The 19,007-nt window shown below is 49.7% G+C and overlaps 2 protein-coding genes across 3 annotated transcripts in view; one reads left to right on the plus strand and one right to left on the minus strand.

Moving 5' to 3' along the window:
* The window catches only part of Tmem181 (transmembrane protein 181), a 51,018-nt gene extending 42,803 nt beyond the window's left edge, over positions 1 to 8,215 (plus strand). For both annotated transcript variants that reach the window (XM_036168809.1, XM_036168811.1), the window contains exons 9-17: positions 86 to 216; positions 411 to 502; positions 1,674 to 1,731; positions 3,488 to 3,590; positions 3,886 to 3,937; positions 5,578 to 5,660; positions 6,541 to 6,630; positions 6,984 to 7,050; positions 7,805 to 8,215. In XM_036168809.1, the coding sequence (XP_036024702.1) occupies positions 86 to 216; positions 411 to 502; positions 1,674 to 1,731; positions 3,488 to 3,590; positions 3,886 to 3,937; positions 5,578 to 5,660; positions 6,541 to 6,630; positions 6,984 to 7,050; positions 7,805 to 7,883 (755 nt within the window). In that variant the 3' untranslated portion in view covers positions 7,884 to 8,215. The remainder of the gene's footprint in view (positions 1 to 85; positions 217 to 410; positions 503 to 1,673; positions 1,732 to 3,487; positions 3,591 to 3,885; positions 3,938 to 5,577; positions 5,661 to 6,540; positions 6,631 to 6,983; positions 7,051 to 7,804) is intronic.
* Positions 8,216 to 11,912: 3,697 nt separating this feature from the next.
* Dynlt1 (dynein light chain Tctex-type 1) lies at positions 11,913 to 18,688 on the minus strand. Its single transcript, XM_036168541.1, has 5 exons — positions 18,605 to 18,688; positions 16,327 to 16,368; positions 13,243 to 13,366; positions 12,765 to 12,842; positions 11,913 to 12,357 (listed from the first exon to the last, which is right to left on the minus strand). Exons 1-5 carry the CDS (start codon positions 18,629 to 18,631, stop codon positions 12,287 to 12,289), a joined length of 342 nt encoding a protein of 113 aa, XP_036024434.1. The 5' UTR covers positions 18,632 to 18,688; the 3' UTR covers positions 11,913 to 12,286.
* Between the last annotated feature and the right edge of the window lie 319 nt (positions 18,689 to 19,007).

Raw genomic sequence — 19,007 nt, forward strand, 5'->3', positions numbered from 1 at the left:
GAGCTCTGAGCTCAGAAGAGGCTGGGGGCTCTGCAGGTTGCCAGGCAGCCATGTTCTTGCCCATACTCTGTCTTCTGCCTTCCAGACCCCTTCTTCCCGCTCTCCTTCCTGGTGAACAGCTGGTTCCCGGGGATGCTGGATGACTTCTTCCAGTCTCTGTTCCTGTGTGCCCTGCTGCTCTTCTGGCTGTGTGTGTATCATGGGATACGGGTCCAGGTAAGCAGACAGACAGACCATCTCCTCTTGTGATACTGGTCATCCTTCAGAATGAGTGGTGCCATGAGACCCTCCCTGGCCTACGATACACAGCAGGGGCATGCTGTGTCAAAGTGTTTGGGGTCTAATATACCTTGTTAGGGTTATTCACTGTTTGATGTATTTCTTATTTTTTCCCACCTTTTTTTTTTTAGGGAGAAAGAAAATGCTTAACTTTCTATTTGCCTAAATTCTTCATTGTTGGGCTGTTGTGGCTGGCTTCTGTTACGCTGGGAATATGGCAGACGTGAGTAATGCTGCTTGCTGGCTGTGAAATGGTCACCCCTGGAAAGTGTTGACAGCCACGGGCAGGCTGGACCTGCTGCCCTGTGACCTCATCCAGATTGTAGCGTCTGCCCCGGCTCACGTGTAGTCAAGACAGCTGGACCCAAGGAATTGCACTTAGCCTGTGTGGCCTGCATCGAAAGGTTTCCTAGTGTAAGGTGGGAAGTAAGAAGGCCTGTGTCATCGTAGGCTTCTTTAGCGAGAAAGGACCTGGTTCGCTGGAACAGCACTCAGGACTGCCCAACAGAGACACTGGAGTCTCCTCCTGAATCTTCAGGCTTTCTGACCCTTGCACAGCTTCAAGCTTGACCCTGGTTAGACTTGTGCCCCTTTTTTGTGAAGTGGCTTTGGGGTGGGAGCCGGGCATCACTGCCCAACTCCCCAACTCCCCAGAGACACTGCTCAGGTCCCGACCCAGTGTGGTTTGGGGGCATTTCATGTTTCTCTCATGCCACAGTGGCACTGAGAAGACCTCACACCATCCAGTCACTCACTTCCCTGTCAGCCCAGCTCCCAGTGCGAATTCTGGAATTGCAGCTCATGCAAGTTTATATTGCTTTTTTTCCCCCCTTTTGCTTGCTCTTCATCTGTCCCACATACCCAAGTATGCCATTGAAATAGCTCCTGGAGCTGGGGAGACGGCTCAGCAGTTAGTGTACTGCTCTCTTCAGAAAACCTAAGCTTACTTCCCAGCACCCATGTCAGGTGGTTTACACCTGCCTATAGCCCCAGCCCCAGGGGATGCTCCACCTCTGGCCTCCCCAGGCACCTGCACTTATGCACACATATCATTCCCAGAAACACATACATACACATAATTTTAAAAGTAAAGCTTTTATATAAAAGACAGCTCTTTAACTTTGTAAGGATAGTTGTAAGAAAAACGTCCTGCACCTTCACCATACTGATGAGCATGGACAATTAATAGGCATGTACCACTGTATCTGGCTTAGTGTTGGGTACCTTTTCCATGTAAAATACAGGGTTGCTATTTAAAAATCCTCCAATGTTGGTAGCAAGTACTGTACATTTACAAGCAAAAAATAAGATGAAAGAAAAGCCTGAGTCAGGAAAAGTATGAAATGCAGCGTAAGCCTTCTTATTAATCTGTATTTTTAACATCATCCTTTCAGATTTAATGAATTACACGATCCCATGTACCAATACCGTGTTGACACGGGAAACTTTCAGGTAAGCACTGCTGGTGAAGCCTCACATTTGTTAATCTTCATGAAGTTGCTGGTTTTATAACTCTACTCACGCTGTTAGTACAAGCTTCCAGTGGCTGTTTAAAAACAAGTGTAGAAAGTTCAGGAGTGGGGGCTGGAGAGGTGGCTCAGAGGTTAAGAGCACTGGCTGCTCTTCCCAAGGTCCTGAGTTCAATTCCCAGCAACCACATGATGGCTCATAACCATCTGTAATGAGATCTGGTGCCCTCTTCTGGCCTGCAGTCTTATATGCAGACAGAACACTGTGTACATAATAAATAAATCTTTGAAAAAAAATAAGAAAGTTCAGGAGTGGAGGATCTGGAGAAAGGGGTTGAGTCATGTCAAAAGTAAACCTTTAGGCTGGGGAGGTGGCTCATCTGGTAAAGTACTTACCACACAGGCATGAGGACCTCGGCCAGAGAGGGCGCTGGACTGACTGGGAAGAGACTGGTCTAGGATCTGGGGAGACCAGAAGATTCTGGGATGAGGGGCCTGGGGCAGGGCACCCTGGGCGGAGCTTAGCTCAGAAAGAGAGTCCATATTGGGGCAGGAGGAGCTTGGAGCCAGCTATAGGCAGAATCAAGAGCTTCCAAGGGTTTTCTGGGTGGAGGGTGGGGCCCATTTCACAGGGAAAAGTCAGCTGAGGCTGTTGGGAGCGGCACTCCCAGAGTTAGAGGACTTAGTGACGGACCAGTCTGCTATTACGGTTGTACTTGTCTGGCCTGGTTCATCCTTTGGCAAACTGAGGCAGGAAGAAGGGCTACAGAGAGTCAGGAGTCACACGGCAAGGGTATGCAGCCCAGGCCATTACAGGCTCAGCCACTCCCTCTGTTTCTTCATCTGTGAAATGGGTCGATAATGGAATCTCCCCCATCATACAAGGAATGCAAAGCTCTTGGCCCAATGACACAGACAAGGCTCCGTCCTGAATTCTTGGTGAGCCCTTCCCAGCCAGGCTGTCTGGAATGGAGCTTCAGGGGCTCAAGAACAGAGAGCAGCCCACATCCTTTACTGAAGGACCCAGCAGGGACCAAAGACTGCTAGGGTGTGGGGAACAGCTGTCCTGCCCCTCCCCCTCTGCGAGGACATGAACCCAGACTGTAGGTTCTTCCACAGCAGAAGCAGAATCCTGGTGCCTGACCTGCAGCCCCACCCTCGAGGCTGTGACCATGAGAGGGCCTGAGCTTCCGGGAGGGCAGGAAAGGTGTGAGCTCCTACCAGAGGAGCCTCCTAGTCAAGAAGGCTCAGTGAGAAGAGCATGTGTCCCCTCTCGTCAGAGCTGGTGACCCCCTGCCCCCAGGCAAGGGCTTTCCCGTCCTCAAGCAATGGAAGGGCATGCCTCCAGACCTTAGGTCTCCTGGAACCTTCCATGCAGCCCCTCCTTTCTCAGGAACACCAGGGCCTGGAACAGTCAAGACTTACGTGAGGACCAGCTGGGTCCAGCCCCATGTCCTGTCAGCATAACCTTTGTCCTCAGTAGCACAGGGACCAGGCCCCACCCCAGGCGAAGGCCTCCATGGCTGCTACCACTTGCTCAGCACCCTCTGGCCTCAGGTTTAAGGCAAAGCACTGGTTCGTGAATTTGAGTGATCTTGGCACGGGATGCCTGTGCTTGGGGGGGCGGCCCTTCCTGGGGCTGTGTCAGTGGGTGACCTGAGGCCCTGGGTCCTGTGGGGTGCTGAAGGCTGCACACGGCAGTTGCCTAGCCTCACCCTCACCTGTCTCTATTATTCCAGGGCATGAAGGTCTTCTTCATGGTGGTGGCCGCTCTGTACATTTTATACCTCCTATTCTTGATAGTGCGGGCATGCTCTGAGCTCCGCCACATGCCTTACGTGGGTGAGTGCCACTCTGGGAAGCAGGGGGCAGCAGGGCCACACCCCAGAAGCTGTTGGCCCTCGAAAGCCATCCCTGGTGCCACAGGGCTGTGAGAACTGCCGGGCACCTAGAAGGACCATAAATAACAGGTCCTTGACCAGGGCAAGCCACAAGACTTGGGGTCCTTTGTCAGAAACCACTGTGTTGGGCCCCACTGTGGCCCCAGGGGTGGCTTTGTGTATTGTCTTTGTTTCTGTCTTTCAAACTCTGAGCTAAGGTGGAATTTGTTAACGGGAGTGGGCTCCTTCTTTTTCAGATCTCAGGTTGAAGTTTTTGACTGCCTTGACCTTTGTAGTGCTTGTTATTAGGTAAGACTTTAGTGTGTGTGTGTGTGGGGGGGGGTGTCTGTGTGGGTGTGTGTCTGGGTGTGCATGGGTATGCATGCATGTGTGCTTGGTGCGCTTGGGTGTGCATGTATGTGTGTGTCAGGCTATGCTTGAGTGGGCATGCATGTGTGTCCGTGTGTGCATGCATGTGTGTGTCTGAATGTGCACATGTGTGTCTGGAGCCAGAGAGTCAACCTGAGTGTCTTCCTCTTTCATTTTACACATTTTTTTTATATTAACTAATTCACTAGTGCACTGTGTGTGTGTTGGGGTGGTGCACGTGTGTGGAGGTCAGAGGAAAAGATACAGGAGTCGATTCCCTGCAGCTCGTTCCCGCTCCCTCCTCCCATGAGTGGTGCATGAACAACACTCGCGTTGTCAGGCTTGGCCTCGAGCATCTTTCCCTGCTGGGCCATCTGATCAGCCCAGTTCTCCATCTTAGTTTTTTAGAGACAGGGACTTTCACTGGACCCCGAGCTCACTAATTGCTTAGGCTGGCTGTCCCACAGTCTGCCTCTGCACTCCTTCCAGCCACTTCCCAGGCACTTACAGATGCCCTCCCCAACTCCCAGCTTTTACCCGGCACCCGGGATCTGAACTCAGATCCTCATGCTGGCATGACAGGCATGGAGCCTCTCCTCAGCCCCAGGACTTCATTTCATGAGTGAGTTAACACCGTATTTCCATCCCACGTTCCCTCCTGGGTGGAGTTAGTTCAGGGTACTTGTGGCCACACATATCCACAAAGTCAGAGGGCTCCTGTGGTGGCACACACCTTTAATCCCAACATGTGGGAGGCAGAGGCAAGTGGATCTCTGAGTTCAAGGCCAGCCTGATCTACAGAGTGAGATCCAGGACAGCCAGGGCTACACAAAGGAGTCATCTCTCAAAAAACGGAAACCAAAAAAAAAGTTATATAATGGCCTAGGTTATAAAAGTTCCATCATGAGGGCTGGAGAGGTGGCTCAGAGGTTAAGAGCACTGGCTGCTCTTCCAAAGGTCCTGAGTTCAATTCCCAGCAACCACATGGTGGCTCCCAACCATCTGTAATGAGATTTGGTGCCCTCTTCTGGCCTGCGGGGTTATGTGCAGACAGAACACTGTATACATAATAAATAAATAAATCTTTTTTAAAAAAAAAAAAAAAAGTTCATCATGAATGTCCTGGCTAGTGAGGCCATCAATGCTACCACTTTTCCCTCCTCATTCTGAACCTGCCGATCACATGCCATCACCACATCTGGGAAATACCTCCTTCTAGGGATACCTGAGGAGTGTCTGGGCCTCAAGATCCTTTTGGCGCTGAGGACAGGACCGGGCATGAGCAGTCAGCAGACATCAAGGAGAAGCCACTGTTGGGCTGTCCGGGCAGGTGGCAGCCATCCACAGAGTCTTCCCCCAGGCAGCTGTTTCTTTGACTCAGTCCCAAGAGATTGTTAGAGCCATCCAGCGGTGCCCACAATGCTGTTTCAGTTGCTTGAACAGCATGGAATGGATGTTGTGTTTTCCCCGGGAGCCAGAGTGCCTGTGGGGGTCACATCGGTGGTGTATAGAGGTTTCCTGTTGAGTGTGAGTGGGGTGAGCAGTTCTGTATTTTTACACCGTGGTTCCCCCTTTTACAGCATGGTCATCCTCTATCTGAGGTTTGGAGCACAAGTGTTGCAAGACAACTTTGTAGCGGAACTGTCGGCTCACTACCAGAACTATATCCTTATCCTGGGGAACCAGGCCTGCGGGCTGCCCTGTGTTCACGGTTAACGCCTTAGCTTTGGACGTTTACAAGGGGACCTGTGCTCAGCAGGCCTCAGGCATGCCTTGCCCTCTCTCTTGGCTTTCTGTTGGCCCTGGGAAGGGTGAGTTTCATCAGTCCTCCTGGTGAGGCAGGAAGCTCACACACATCAGGGCTGAGTCAGGGCCCAAGATCCGTCACTGTGTGCACAGCCCTGACCCAAGCTGATGACCACGCTGTACCGGGCTCAGTCAGTCCTGAGCTGCTGGCTCCCTCTAGCAGAGAGAGAGAGAGAGCACAGAGGAACAGCCAGGGCGATTGCAGTCTGTGCCGACAGCACCTGAGCCTCACTGAGGTGCAGCCAGATGCCAGCATCACTACAGTGACAGTTTGGGTTCCGGGGTTGCTCACTCAGCACTGGAGCTCCCGTTCCTGCCATGCCCGTATCCAGTGCATATCTTGTCTCTCCTGGCTTACCTGTCTGTGGTCAGGTGAATGGAAAGCATGCGTGTCTTAGGATTATCGAGGACTTTATTACTTGTGACTAAGCTCTACACTGAGTTAGTTCCGAGGTGCTTAGGGTTCTGTAGTGTGGAGGAGGTGGAGGACCACTCTGAGCTTTGGGTCTGCGTTTCCTTGTATCAGTAGACTTCAGGATCCTTCCTGTTCTTTGAGAGTTTGAATCCTGAAGCGTCCTTGTGGCATCTAGCCATGAGCTTGAGCTGAGGCATCCTGGCATCTGGGCTGTGGACCTCCCCTAGGCTGGTCAGTGGTTCATCCTGGAAAGGGCTTCTGGGGAACGGGAGGAGGCGGAGGCTCGTGTGTCCAAACCCATACTTCCCTTGACCAGCACCACCAGCAGAATTCCTGTCTTTCTATGGCCTGCTGAACTTTTACCTCTACACGCTGGCCTTTGTGTATTCGCCATCGAAGAATGCTCTGTACGGTGAGTCGCCTCCGGTCTGGGTTGCTGTCCAGATAGCTGAAACAGAAGTTTCCCTTGGCTCAGGTTTTCCCCAGGTGCAGGGCCCTGTGACAGAGAGGAGGCAGGTGAATGGTAGCCTAAAGTTGAACACAGGACAAGGCCATGCTGTGTCTATGTCACAGCTGAACACAGGACAGGGCCATGCTGTGTCTGTCACAGTTGAACACAGGACAGGGCCATGCTGTGTCTACGTCACAGTGTCACAGCATGCCACTGCTGAGTTTGTTTGGGGCTTGGGATCTAGCTCCTTTGGACTCCTACCTGGGCCAACAACAGAAATGCTCTCCTTAACAGGGTGTTTGTTGATTTTTCAGAGTCCCAGCTAAAAGACAACCCTGCCTTTTCCATGCTGAACGATTCCGATGATGATGTGATTTACGGGTAAGTCACCGACACCCTGTGCACAGCCTGGCTGTCTGTTACTGAATGGTAGTCTTTGAAGACTGTCTCCATGGCATTAGACTGTTGGCTGGAAGTGTCAGGAGTTTTATGGCTTTGGTTTCTGTTTCACACGGACTGAGCAGCAGTCCATCATGCCTGCAGTCTGAGGTAACCACTGAACAGTCCTGTGTGAATCAATGGGTGCCGAGAGTCCAGCTAGGGGAGCGGACAGGTGTCAGGTGACTTGAGGGAGGCAGTGTGACGTCAATGAGGCAGTCAAGGGCTACCAGATGGGGACTAGAGCCGTGACTTAATAAAGTACCTGCTGTGCACGCCTGAGGACCCAAGTTCAGATCCCAAGAACCCAAGTAAAATGCTGGATCGTGAGCTCAGAAGACAGACAGGCAGATCTTTGAGTTCAAGGCCAGCCAGGGCTACATAGTAAGACCCTGTCTCATAAAACACAACACAAACAAAAGCCAGACCCAGAGCTCAGTGGTACATACCAATAATCCCAGCATTGGGGGTTGGGGACAGAAGGATCCCTGGAGCTCAGTGACCAGCCACTCTAGCTGAATCAGTGAGCTCCCAGTTCCGTTAGAGACCCTGTCTCGATAAATAAGCAAATAAATAAAATGAGGTGGAGAATGATAAAGGGGCATGCTTGGTGTTGCCCTCTGGCCTCCACACACATGCGCACGCACAGAAAAGAGCTGCTGGAGTGGCACCGTGTCAAAGGTCTCTTTTATAACAGGAGTGACTATGAAGAAATGCCCCTGCAGAACGGCCAGGCCATCCGGGCCAAGTACAAGGAGGAGTCGGACAGTGACTGAGCCCCAGGCAGCAGATGGGACAGCAGAGGGGCCCGAGGCCTTCCTTAGTGATGTGTCCTGGTCCTTTCTTCTACATGTGTGTGTTTGGACTCCTCCTGGAAGCAGAGGTTTCCTGTTCCTTATTTGTTTACATATTTTTTTAAAGAAAAACCAAATGAAATGAAATGTTGGTTGGATTTGCTGTCAGGGTAGGTAGCTCCACTAGTTACGAAGAGGCTGCTGGTAGAGAGTCCAAAGGCAAATCCTTTCACAGAGACATCGGATGAAATGGAGCCTGTGTGTGATGACGAGGAGAAATTACCTGTTTTAATAAAAAGAATGATGTACTTTTTTTTTCCTCTTAAAAAGCAATTTGCTAACTCTGAGTCTGTGGGAGGCCTGATGATCAAGGTCCCAACATGGCAGTCTCTTCTCCATGGCACGGTTGCTAAGTGCTTTACCCTCAAAGGGAAGCCTGGCCTGCGCCTGCCTCGGGTGGGCAGTCTGCCTCCATCTCCACAGACACATGGAGTGGTCAGTGCGCTGACTCCCGAGCATCTGGAATGATGGCTTTGTGTTTGGTGAGCCACATACGATGTAACTTTCAGGAATGGTGGGTGGCAAGGTCGGTCACTGCCCTGGAGCAGAAGTGATAACACAGTGGAGTCGCGTGCACGCGCACGCGTGTGTGTGTGTGTGTGTGTGTGTGTGTGTGTGTGAGTGTGAGAGAGAGAGAGAGAGAGAGAGAGAGACTGAGAGAGAGACTGAGAGACTGAGAGACTGAAAGAAGCTAAGTGTCTACAAGCCAGTGGCCCTGTGGGCAAGGTCTCGTGCCATGGTGCTTTTGAAGGGTCTGTGTGCAAGTATCTGTGTACATGGTAAGACTGGGTGGTCTTGTGGTGAAGATGGAAAACAGGGTGGCCCTTCCCATTCTGAGAGTTTCTGCAACTCTACAGTGTGACACCCCAAAGAGTTCCTGTTTGTTTCTTCTCTTTTTTTTTTTTTTTTGTTGTTGTTGTTTAATGAAAGCTACATGAAATATTACTCTATTAGAAATTCTTTATTGCCAAAAAGATCTTCAGTTTAACATCTGGAACTGAAATGGAGAGAAAGGTAAACATTTTGAATGGCTATGGAGACACCTTCAGATAAAGGAACTCCCTTGAAGGTCGTTGTGTCCTGGGAGTGTTGCTCTGTGGAAGACGGATGTCACCTGCACTAGCGAGATTCAGCACTGGAGTCCTGAGTGACGCTGCCTTCCATCACACTCCATGGAATCTCCCACACGTAACACCTTTGTGAACACCTGGTAACGGTAGCCATACCACCTGCCTCCATCTTAGCAAATCCAGAGGCCCAGGAACACGTGGACCCCTCTTCAGGCAACACCATGTTCTTGTCATCTATGCACCGACTCAGATTTCTGCTCTGAGCTGCCGGGTCCTGGCCAGGTGGGCCGGGACCCCAGGGATGCCTGGAGATTCTTCATTCTGCCGGCCCGTCTTCTTAAACTTCAGTGAACTTCAATAGGATCCCATGTGCATTGTTTAAAAACAAACAAACCTTGCAAATAGGAACATTTGAATGAACCTCTAGTTGCAAGGGTGACAGGTTTACATGATTTTTACACTTGCAGTGCGGTGATCACTCGTGTTCTGAGATATTGGAAGGTCCATTGTCACCAACGCTCACAACTCCCAACAGAGCATTGCAGCGGTCTTCATCTGGACACTGACTCCTGCTGATTCCATGATGTTCTAACATGTGATAGTTTACCTGTTTTAATCATTCCCAAAAGTCCCCCTTGATTTAGAACGCTATTTATCAGTCAGTGTAAGCTATTTTAAGCATTTATGTAAAGACTTTAGGACTTTTAAAAACTGTCCTGCAGTATAACTATAAACTGATCCTAGTGTCTGTGAAATTAAAATAAGGGAGTATTTTTTTGTTGTGGTTGGAAATAGGAGTTACAAAGAGGCACTTAAGGGGAAGAGGTCATTAAGTTGTGTTTTCACACTTTCTTCTCCAGTGTAATCATGTATGATATGCCATGTATTATTTGCTTACAGATCTGGAGACGTCAGTGAGTAGGCTGAAGCTATAGGTATCAGGTTAAAACGCTCAACTCCGCCAGAGACTTTTATAGTAATGAGAAGATTGTTTTGCTCTGAAGAAATTAAAGTTTTATAAACTTAAGTTACAAATTCAAAGGGCTGCCAAGTTCTTTCAGGGTAATGGTTTGAGTAATACTGTCTTTGGGTGTTTTTGATATTGGTCCAATCTGGGGGACCTGGAATGTGGCTTCCCGAGAGAGCTTTGCTATCCCTGTGGATAGTGAGTTTGCTGGATTTATTGTCAAGTCATTGTAGTGATGACGTGGTGCCTTCAAGCCCCAGTTGAATGGCTAGAGAAGTGGGTATGTAAAGTATACTTAAGACTCGCAGGACGGTCTCTGTAGTTCCAGACTGCAGTGAATTCAGATAGCAGACCTCACCAGACTCCATGCTGAGCCACTGAAGGCACACTAAACAGGTTATAAGACGGCCACTAATCTATACAGGAAACACACAAGAAAAGGGCCTTCTGTGAGCGCTCCGTGAGGAACAGACCTGACACCTGATGGGTTTGTATATTTGAGGGCTTAGATATCCGTTGCCTTAGTGGTTAGATTTCTTTTGGGGGTGGGGGGGGTACAACTTTTTTTCAGGCCAAAGGGAAACTGATTTAGTCTGACACCTTGCTCAACAGTTTATCTTGGTGTTTTGGGTGCTTCTAAGTGTAGTACATTCTATGACACATCCTGTGACACAGAACAGGTGTAATTCCATTCTGTGGCACAGAAGGATTTTCTGCTCCTGAAAACTGCCTTTTTTACAAATGTTAAGTAAAAACACCAGGCTCTAAGTCTAGAAGGAACACAGAACTGTGGATTAAGTCTGGGCCATCAGTGGGGCATAAATCACCTGGGCAGTCAGTCAAGGAGTAAATAAATGCTATGTTATGAAAAACTCAATAATTAACTCTTGTTTTGGGAATGGCTTCTGTAGGAGACCTTTCATTTCTGTGACAGACTGATAGTTACTTCAGCTCATGGGTCCATGGTCAGCGCACTCTACCATGGGCCTACAAGGAGGAAGAACACAGTGCCAAGAGTGGTGGCCAGGAAGCAGTGTCAGAATGGGACCAGAGCAAGAGGCCCTTTCCCCCAAGGGACGCGCTTACGTGATCCACTTCCTTCAGTGGGCTCCACCTCTGAAGTTCTCAGCGCCTGAGGACCAAGTGTGTGACATAGGCCCTATAAGGGATGTTTCACATCCAAACAGTAACAGCTTTATTCCGACAGTGTCCTTTGTGTCTCCATGTGAATGTCTTTCTAACGTTTAAGCTTTTGTTTCGCGTTTTACACGAGTGCTTTAGAACGAGGACTCTTCATCCAGGGGCTCTGGGGAGACAGTGGTAAAGGGCTCGTGAACCTGGATCTGCGGCATCCGCATAAAAGTGGGCGCAGTGGCCTGTGCTGGGAAAGTGGAGCAGAAAGGTGGCTCCTGGGCCTCGGTGGCCTGAAACTAAATTGAGGGGGCCAGTGAGATAGCTCAGCAGGGCTTGCCACCGACCACCTGAGTCCCGTCCCGGGGCCTAGTGATGGAGAAAGAACCAGCTCCCGCAGGCTGTCCTTCGACCTCAAGCGTGTCATGGCACTCACGTTCTCGCTCGCTGTCACACATAAATAAATGTAATTAAAAATTAAACGCTACCCGATGGGGTAGAAACATCTGCCATTGTTGGAGGTCCTGGAGGGAGGCTCACTATGTCGCACGTGTCTGACCTGCCTCTGAGGTTCATGATCTCTCCAGCTCCACCAGGGTCACCAGGTTTCACCATTACGGTAAGAAACAGGCCCATGCCCCAGAAGCTCCTGGCCTTGCACTGTCCTGAGACCACCAGCCAGGGTGTTCACAGACAATCTTATGTCAGCATGCACAAGGCTGAAAGCAACCTTTAAAAAAAAAAAAAATTCTGAGGGCAGTAACACAGATTCATGCTCCAGACTACAGAGAACACAGAAACTTTAATTTTGAATAATTTATTATTCTAACAAAAGTATAAAGTATGGAAAATTAGTGTATCTGAATCGTTTCAGGAAGTAGAGAAAGTTTCCTCCTAGCAGACTGGTTTTTAGCACCTTTGAAAAGAGATAGTTAAGACAAGGGGTACTGCCAGCCTCAGGTGACCGGTGGCTGCTCATCTGCCCGACATCGTGTGGTCCTGAGGACCGTGGAGTCATTTGGTTTATTTCTCTACGTTTCGAGAGTGCCATAAAACACACTTAGAGAGGAGGAAGGTGTTCACCCTTTCCCTAGCTGGTGGTTAAGATGAAACAGAAATGCGGAGGAGACATGGGAGGCTACAGGCTGGCAAGGAGGTCAGATGGACAGGCCGAAGGCACTGACGATACAGTACATGGTCTTGTTCTCCCATCGGACGGTGCAGCTCCCTGTAGGGAAGACAGACGGCACAGGAGATGAGGGAGCCCAGGAGCTTCAGCTGGAGTGCTTGTTTCTGACACACTCAGACACTTGCCTGATTTGACTTACAAATAAACAGGCAAGTGGCTACTCAATGATGGGATTTTTTTTTTAGATAGGGTCTCACTCTGTAGACCAGGCTGGCCTCAAACTCTCAGAGATCTGCCTGCCTCTGCCTCTCTAGATCTAGGATTAAAATTGTGCACCACTACGCCAGGCAATGGTAACTTTTACAGAAATGCACTGCAGAGTGTGAGCCGTCTAAGTGTGCACGTCACAGAACACCACTCCTTAGACTGCCGGTCTCTGGACCACAGAGCTATGGGAGAGTCGAGCGATGGGCTGGCAACATTCCCTAAGAGGGTGAGAGTCCTACCGTCCGTAGTGCTGTCCCAGAAGCAGGAACTTGCGGTGTGTAGCCCAGCTCCGTTCTTCTGCATGATCACACAGGTCACTTCAATGAAACAAACTTCTGTTAGAAAGTCTGGCAACATAAATTCACTTTGCCTGCTTTTAAATGTAGGTAGATCACACGGCTGATGTTCCTAAATCAGAGGGGCTAATGTAAACATAGCCCCCTGTCTCACTATATATTTCCTTTATCTTAACATGTTCTAAACATGTCTGATCAGAGATCCTGTAAATTTTTGTTTTGACGTAAGCCCTGCAATGGTGGTATCAGCCTGATGGGTAAAGTGCATGGTGCGTTCACTACACAAGAGATGAGGTCCTGGGAGGAACCTTCTTGAAGCTTGAGCAAGGAATCGCTAAGTTAGCTTTCTCCCAGCACCAGACACACCTCTAATCAGTATTTAAAGAACGTTATCAAGATACACGAGAAAAAGCTCCATTACCGATGTATTTAAATGGTTTCCCCAGCTTGGTGAGGTGGCTCAAAGTCTGCTCCACGACGTTTGTGGTCCACTGATTGACTTTGCTGTGCTGGTAGGCATTGCCACCGATGGCACTTTCTATAGCCTAGGGAAAGAAGCAAAAGCAGTCACAGAGAGAGCCCAGACACCACACCACCAGTCAGTCACCTGAAATGGCTCATGGCCCCCCTAGGAGCTACACAAAGACAGACTCTCAGAAGCTGCAAGCTTCTGCTTAATCTCGGGGCTCCTTTGCGCATGTGGCTTTCTTCAGCAGAATTAGACTTCGTTCCAGTTATGTTTGCATTAGCTGAAGATCTGTTTTACAGAATCTGTCAAATGTGTTCAACATTTTGACCAATAAATAGATTGAATGTTCACACTACTGTTAGTATCTAGAGATAAGCAACACTTTTTCTTACGGAGGCTGAAAAATATTTTGCCAATTTCTTTAAAGTATACTAGACATTTTTATCAAGCCATAAAATACACAATTTAGTAGTGTATATCAGATGACATGGCACTGGCTGTACGGCTGGCAACATACAACCAATCTAGTCTTCTGGTGCCTTCATTTTATGGGTCACCACATCACACACTTCCCGTCCTTTCACGTCCCAGAGCTTCAGCTTGCGCTGGCATTGCCCCTAAGTTCCGGGCCTTCTGGTGAGTGCGGCTTTCTGTCAGTCCCTGCTACACTTAGGGTTGTGAGCTTCCCATCCTGTGACTGCCTGGGTCTTTTCCTAGCAGAGCCCCACTCCCAGGGGCCAGTGGGGCTCCGAGCGGCTCCCTCCTCACCTCTTCTAACCTGCTGGAAGCCAGAAAATGAAGGTTTTATGGCAGGCTAAATCTAGAGCATTCACTGAGGGCCCTGACTTGTTTTCAGACCCTGCACAGTGGTCAAGGGGTCCGACACTGCAGGCTGAGTACAGCTACTGGGCTTTGGAGGGATAAAAACCTACATCGGACAAGCTGTGACTTCCATGGGCAGATTTGGGCTCTGACCAGTCACGCTGACGCAGCTCTTAGCTGCCCCATATCCTCTGCCATGTCTACCCACTGGGCTGAGGACTAGTGGTCTTGCTTTAGTTGAGGTATCACCAGACACAAATGCTGTCAATGGAGGAAGGGCAACCCTCTCTATGCACTGTGAAATTCAGTTTGTAGGGAGAGGAAACCTCTAAGTTTGGTCCCACTCATATTCCACGTATAATACTCTGAACCAGCTCGAGGACTGAACGAACCTACTGCCAAGGGCAAAAAAGCCGTGTCACCTCCCACTTCCCCGTGGGCTGCTGACGGGTCACTCAGTCTACGTGGATGCAGAAACACAGGCAAAACTCACCCCTGACACACCCACTCCACTCTCCCCAGCTCTGGTTTAACCTATCACTTTCCCACTTCCCACCTGGTCCACAGGAAACACTACATTGAAGAAACAATAAAAGGCAAACTTACACTCCCCGCAAAGCACCAGAAAAATCACACCCAATGCTGAACAATGTACATCAAGAGAAATCATTTTGGTTTTGGACACTTCTCACAAAATAGAGTGTGGTTGGTTGGTTTGTTTGAACACTCTGGTAAAACTCAAAAGGAGACATCAATAACTTTACATTGAAGTCAACCCAAAATCTCTTCGAGGAGCCTCAGATGGTACCTGACAGGAGCAACGGGAAGGGGTTAACTCTAGCTCCCAGATGGGAAAGTCGTGGGGATGGGGCTCCAGGTGGCTGATCACACTGTGTCTGCAGTGGGGAAGCAGTGGGCAAGGAATGCTGGGGCTCGACACACTTTCTCCCTTCTCTTCAGATCGGGACCCCAGTCTGTGGAATGCTGGGGCCCACATCTAGGGTGGGTTTTTTCACCCAATTAACCTAAACTAGACAAAGATGCATGGTGACCAGTCACATCACACTCTGACACCGTGATTGACTGTATCCCTTCCAACCATGAGCCAAAATTACCTTCCTCCCTTAACGCTGCTTCTGTGGGTCACTGTCACAGGGCAGGGTATAGTTCCTTTTGTCTATCCTCCTCATTGTTTAAGAGAGGTACTGTGATTCATATCAATAATGTATTTAAGAATGTAAGAAAGAGGCTGGGCGGTGGCAGTGCACATCTTTAATCCCAGCACTCGGGAGGCAGAGCCAGGTGGATCTCTGTGAGTTCGAGGCCAGCCTGGTCTACAGAGTGAAATCCAGGACAGGCACCAAAACTACATGGAGAAACCTTGTCTCAAAAAACCAAAAAGAAAGAAAAAAAAAAATGTAAGAAAGATCTATGAATAAACCCTTAACTAACTGTACCACCAGGTCCTAAATTATGGGAAGTTGATACATTTTCTCTGCAGCTGCTCTTTTTCATCAAAACTGGAGACTTTTACCCATGTGTCATGAGTCTTCCATGTTACAAGGTTACAGAATCTGCCTTGACACCTACTAATGCCATGGAAGATTTCCTGATTCAGTATATATAATCTGTGTACTATGGGAGTAATTTTTACTTATATATAAGTAAAAATGTTTGAAATGCCAAAACACAGAGACTCAATAGCTGTTGATTTTTTTTCCTATTTTAATTCATATGGCGTTTCCCTCATCCATGCTATGCCGGCTGGTTTTATGTCCACTTGACACAAACTAAAGTCATCTGAGAGGAGAGAGCCCCAATGAAGAAAGTGCCTCCATAAGATCAGGCTGCAGGCAGGCCTGCAGGGCATTTTCTTAATTAGTGATTGATGGGGGAGAACCCAACCCATTGTGTGTGGTGCCATCCCTGGGCAGGTAGTCCTGGGTTCTGAAAGAAAGCAGGCTGAGCAAACCATGGAGAGCAAGCCAGTAAGCAGCACCCCTCCATGGCCTGTGCATCAGCTCCTGCCTCCAGGTTCCTGCCCTGTTGAGTTCTGTCCTGACTTCCTTCTATGAACAGTGATGTGGAAGTGTAAGCCAGACAGACCCTGTCCTTCCCAGGCTGCTTTGGCCATGGTGTATCATTGCAGCAACAGTAACCCTGAGACACCTGCCATCAGTCAAACTGCTGAAAAACAAGCATGTCTCCTCTTACCTCCTTCACAATGTTGCTCACTTCATCAACGACAAACGCAGTCTGTTAAGGAAGAAAACTTAGGTAAGTCTAGTTTAAAAGCTCTTTCTCCACAGCATCAATAAACACATAGTTCGATAATGAACGTGACTTAGAAACCAGGCTGCTGACCATGCAGAGATGTGAAGCAGCTGGGTGCCATGGGGTCCATGCTCGGCAGGGCTAACGCACAGGTGGACACTGTTAGAAGCACACTGCGACCCAAGCTTCACTTCCTACGAGAATCTCTCCTTACATTGCAGCCGGCTGTCAGACCCCTTAACCAGTACAGGCGCTACTATATTATGAGTTATTCGACTTCCATACAAACTAGCTGAAGAAATGTAAGTAATCCATTTTAGAGATGGGACATTCTCTTCCCTGAGATAAATGGATTAGGACCTTTAACGTGTAAGAGGCTGGCATGTGTACATCACTTTTCTCTACCCCACGGGCTGCCGGCAAGGCAGAGCCTGAAGTAGATTTTTCTTACTCTCCTTTTAACGTAATAGTGGATCTGAGTGGGCGTAAGGGTGTCTGGAAAACATCAGCCAGGCACTAGCCTGCCAGTGTGCTGCTTATGTGAGAACAAACTATTCCAAATTCTGGGATATCCTTAGCACTGGCAGCCCCCGAGGCCTCTGCCTTCCTGGTAGAAAGGCAGACAGTCCTGTTTTGTTGAAGACATTTCCTGGCTGCTGACCGCTGTGGGCCCTGCCCTGTTGTAGTATTGAGTAATGTCCCTTTCTCTTCAGGAGGAACAGAGCTGACCCAGAGCTCTCTCACTTGTTAAGACTCCCAAAAAGTCATTTGGAAACAAAACCGAATCACTGTACTAGTGAAAAACGTGGTATCTTAGAGAGTAAGTCCGTTGAAAGTCTTCCTGAGTGACTACGGGGGTCCTAAACCACAAAGCAAAGTCCTTGCGTAACTTGCCCTACAGTTAAATTAGGAAAAAAGAGAGAAACTGTATTGAATCCAGTGGGCAGTGCCAGCTGCTATCAGAAAGGTAAATGATCTGAGGAGACTCTGGGAAGCTAGGGGCAGGCAGAAAAGGCTCGGCTGAGAAGGCTGCTGGGTAAACAATAGTGAGCATCCATCCTCCTGCAGCCAACATCCCCTGTAACACAGATCGCTCTGTCCACACATTTACAGATGCCAGCGTCAGCCAGTTCACGTGTACAGACTGGAATTACAATGCAGTTTTAGGGGCTTTCTCTTCACCTGGCCGCTTCCTTTTCCAAAAGTTCGACGAGCTGTGACCACAATATAAACCCGTTTTTAGCCTTATATCAGTGTGCTATCTGGGTAAAGCATCCCCTTTGGCTAGCTGCTTCTGAATCCTGGCTTGAGATGATTCACTTCGTTTCCACCGGCATTCAAACACGGAACGATGCTGCCGTAAAGTTTGTGTTGAGAAATTAGACCAAAACTGAAAGTCTCTGATAAGTGGAAATGGCTTACTCTTCCTTTGAATATCCTTAGTTGAACTACATTTTAGAAATGTCAAAAGAGGAAACGTCAGGTTATTTGTTGTTGTTGTTGTTTTTTAATTTTTGACAAACTGTGTAATACATGAGATTTGATTGAGCTTCAACAAAGATTATTCATGAAGAAAAAAACGAGCAATTATAACCTGGGCGTCCATTCAGCTGCTTCCTGAATGTGTATCAGAATGAAGGAAAGGCCATTTTGACAACATATCACCAAGGCAAGTGTCTCGGGCACTAGGAGGCTTGCCTTCTTCCCCCACAAGACTGAGCGATCTCATTACTATCTTAAACTGAAATGAAATGTACCCAGTGGTGCGGGGAGCGCCGCACTGAAGGACAAGGTGCGGCACCGAGACAAAGGCAGGTTCTGTTTGCACGTCTGCGTTGGGCAGACGGACAGCGGGGACAGCAGACCCCCACTGCAGGGACCGGGAGCCGGCCCTGAGCGCCCGTGTCCTCATGCAGGCCACTGCAGGACCCCTCCTTCCCCAACCCGGGCCCGGGCGCCGGCTGGGGTCCGCAGCAGCACAAAAGGGGCGGAGTGATGTCATCCTCCCGGCGGAGGCCGTGAACCCCACCGAGTCCGCCAGCCCCGCGCCGGCACCGCCCACGCGGGAAAGACTCGGAGTGGCCCGCTGGGAACCGCCACCCAGGCTCGTCAGCCTCGGGCCGGGTGGCCGTGGGCGGAACAGCTGCGGCTTCCCAGGCGGGGCCGCACCACGCCTGGATCTCGGCCGCCACCCTCCCGTGGCCGATCCCGACGTTACCTCCTCTGAAGCCTGGAAGTCTTCCATCTTCCCCTTAACGCGTCTCCGCCGCCGCCGCTGGGTAGAGTGGTGGACTGCGCAGGCGCGCTCAGGCCCCGCCTACTCCTCCGCCCCCGCGCCAGGAACCCTGACCACTACCAATAGCCACCCACGCTCTAGAGCCAGGCCCCTCCCACTAGGGGGGCTCCGCCTATCGCCCGGCCCCTCCCACCAGTGACTCCGCCCACCGCTCCGACCCTGCCGGCTGTTCCTCCTGGGTCTCCAAGCAGCAAGGGCGTGATCTCGGTCCTCCAGGAGGTGGTTTCCAAAGCAAACCGCTCTCTACACTGTGGCAACCCAAACCAAACAAAGGTACAAAAGCCAGTCTAAGACGGAAAGCACTGTCCTGGCCCTCCCTCCCGCT

Source organism: Onychomys torridus, chromosome 19 (assembly GCF_903995425.1).
Source record: "Onychomys torridus chromosome 19, mOncTor1.1, whole genome shotgun sequence".
Lineage (NCBI taxonomy): Eukaryota > Metazoa > Chordata > Mammalia > Rodentia > Cricetidae > Onychomys > Onychomys torridus.

Coding starts and splice junctions, on each gene's coding strand:
- Dynlt1 (XM_036168541.1), bottom strand. CDS start 18,631: ATGGAAGACTTCCAGGCTTCAGAGGAG. Junction 16,369..18,604: donor ACTTCCAGGCTTCAGAGGAG/GTAACGTCGGGA, acceptor CTTCCTTAACAG/ACTGCGTTTGTCGTTGATGA. Junction 13,367..16,326: donor TGAGCAACATTGTGAAGGAG/GTAAGAGGAGAC, acceptor TTCTTTCCCTAG/GCTATAGAAAGTGCCATCGG.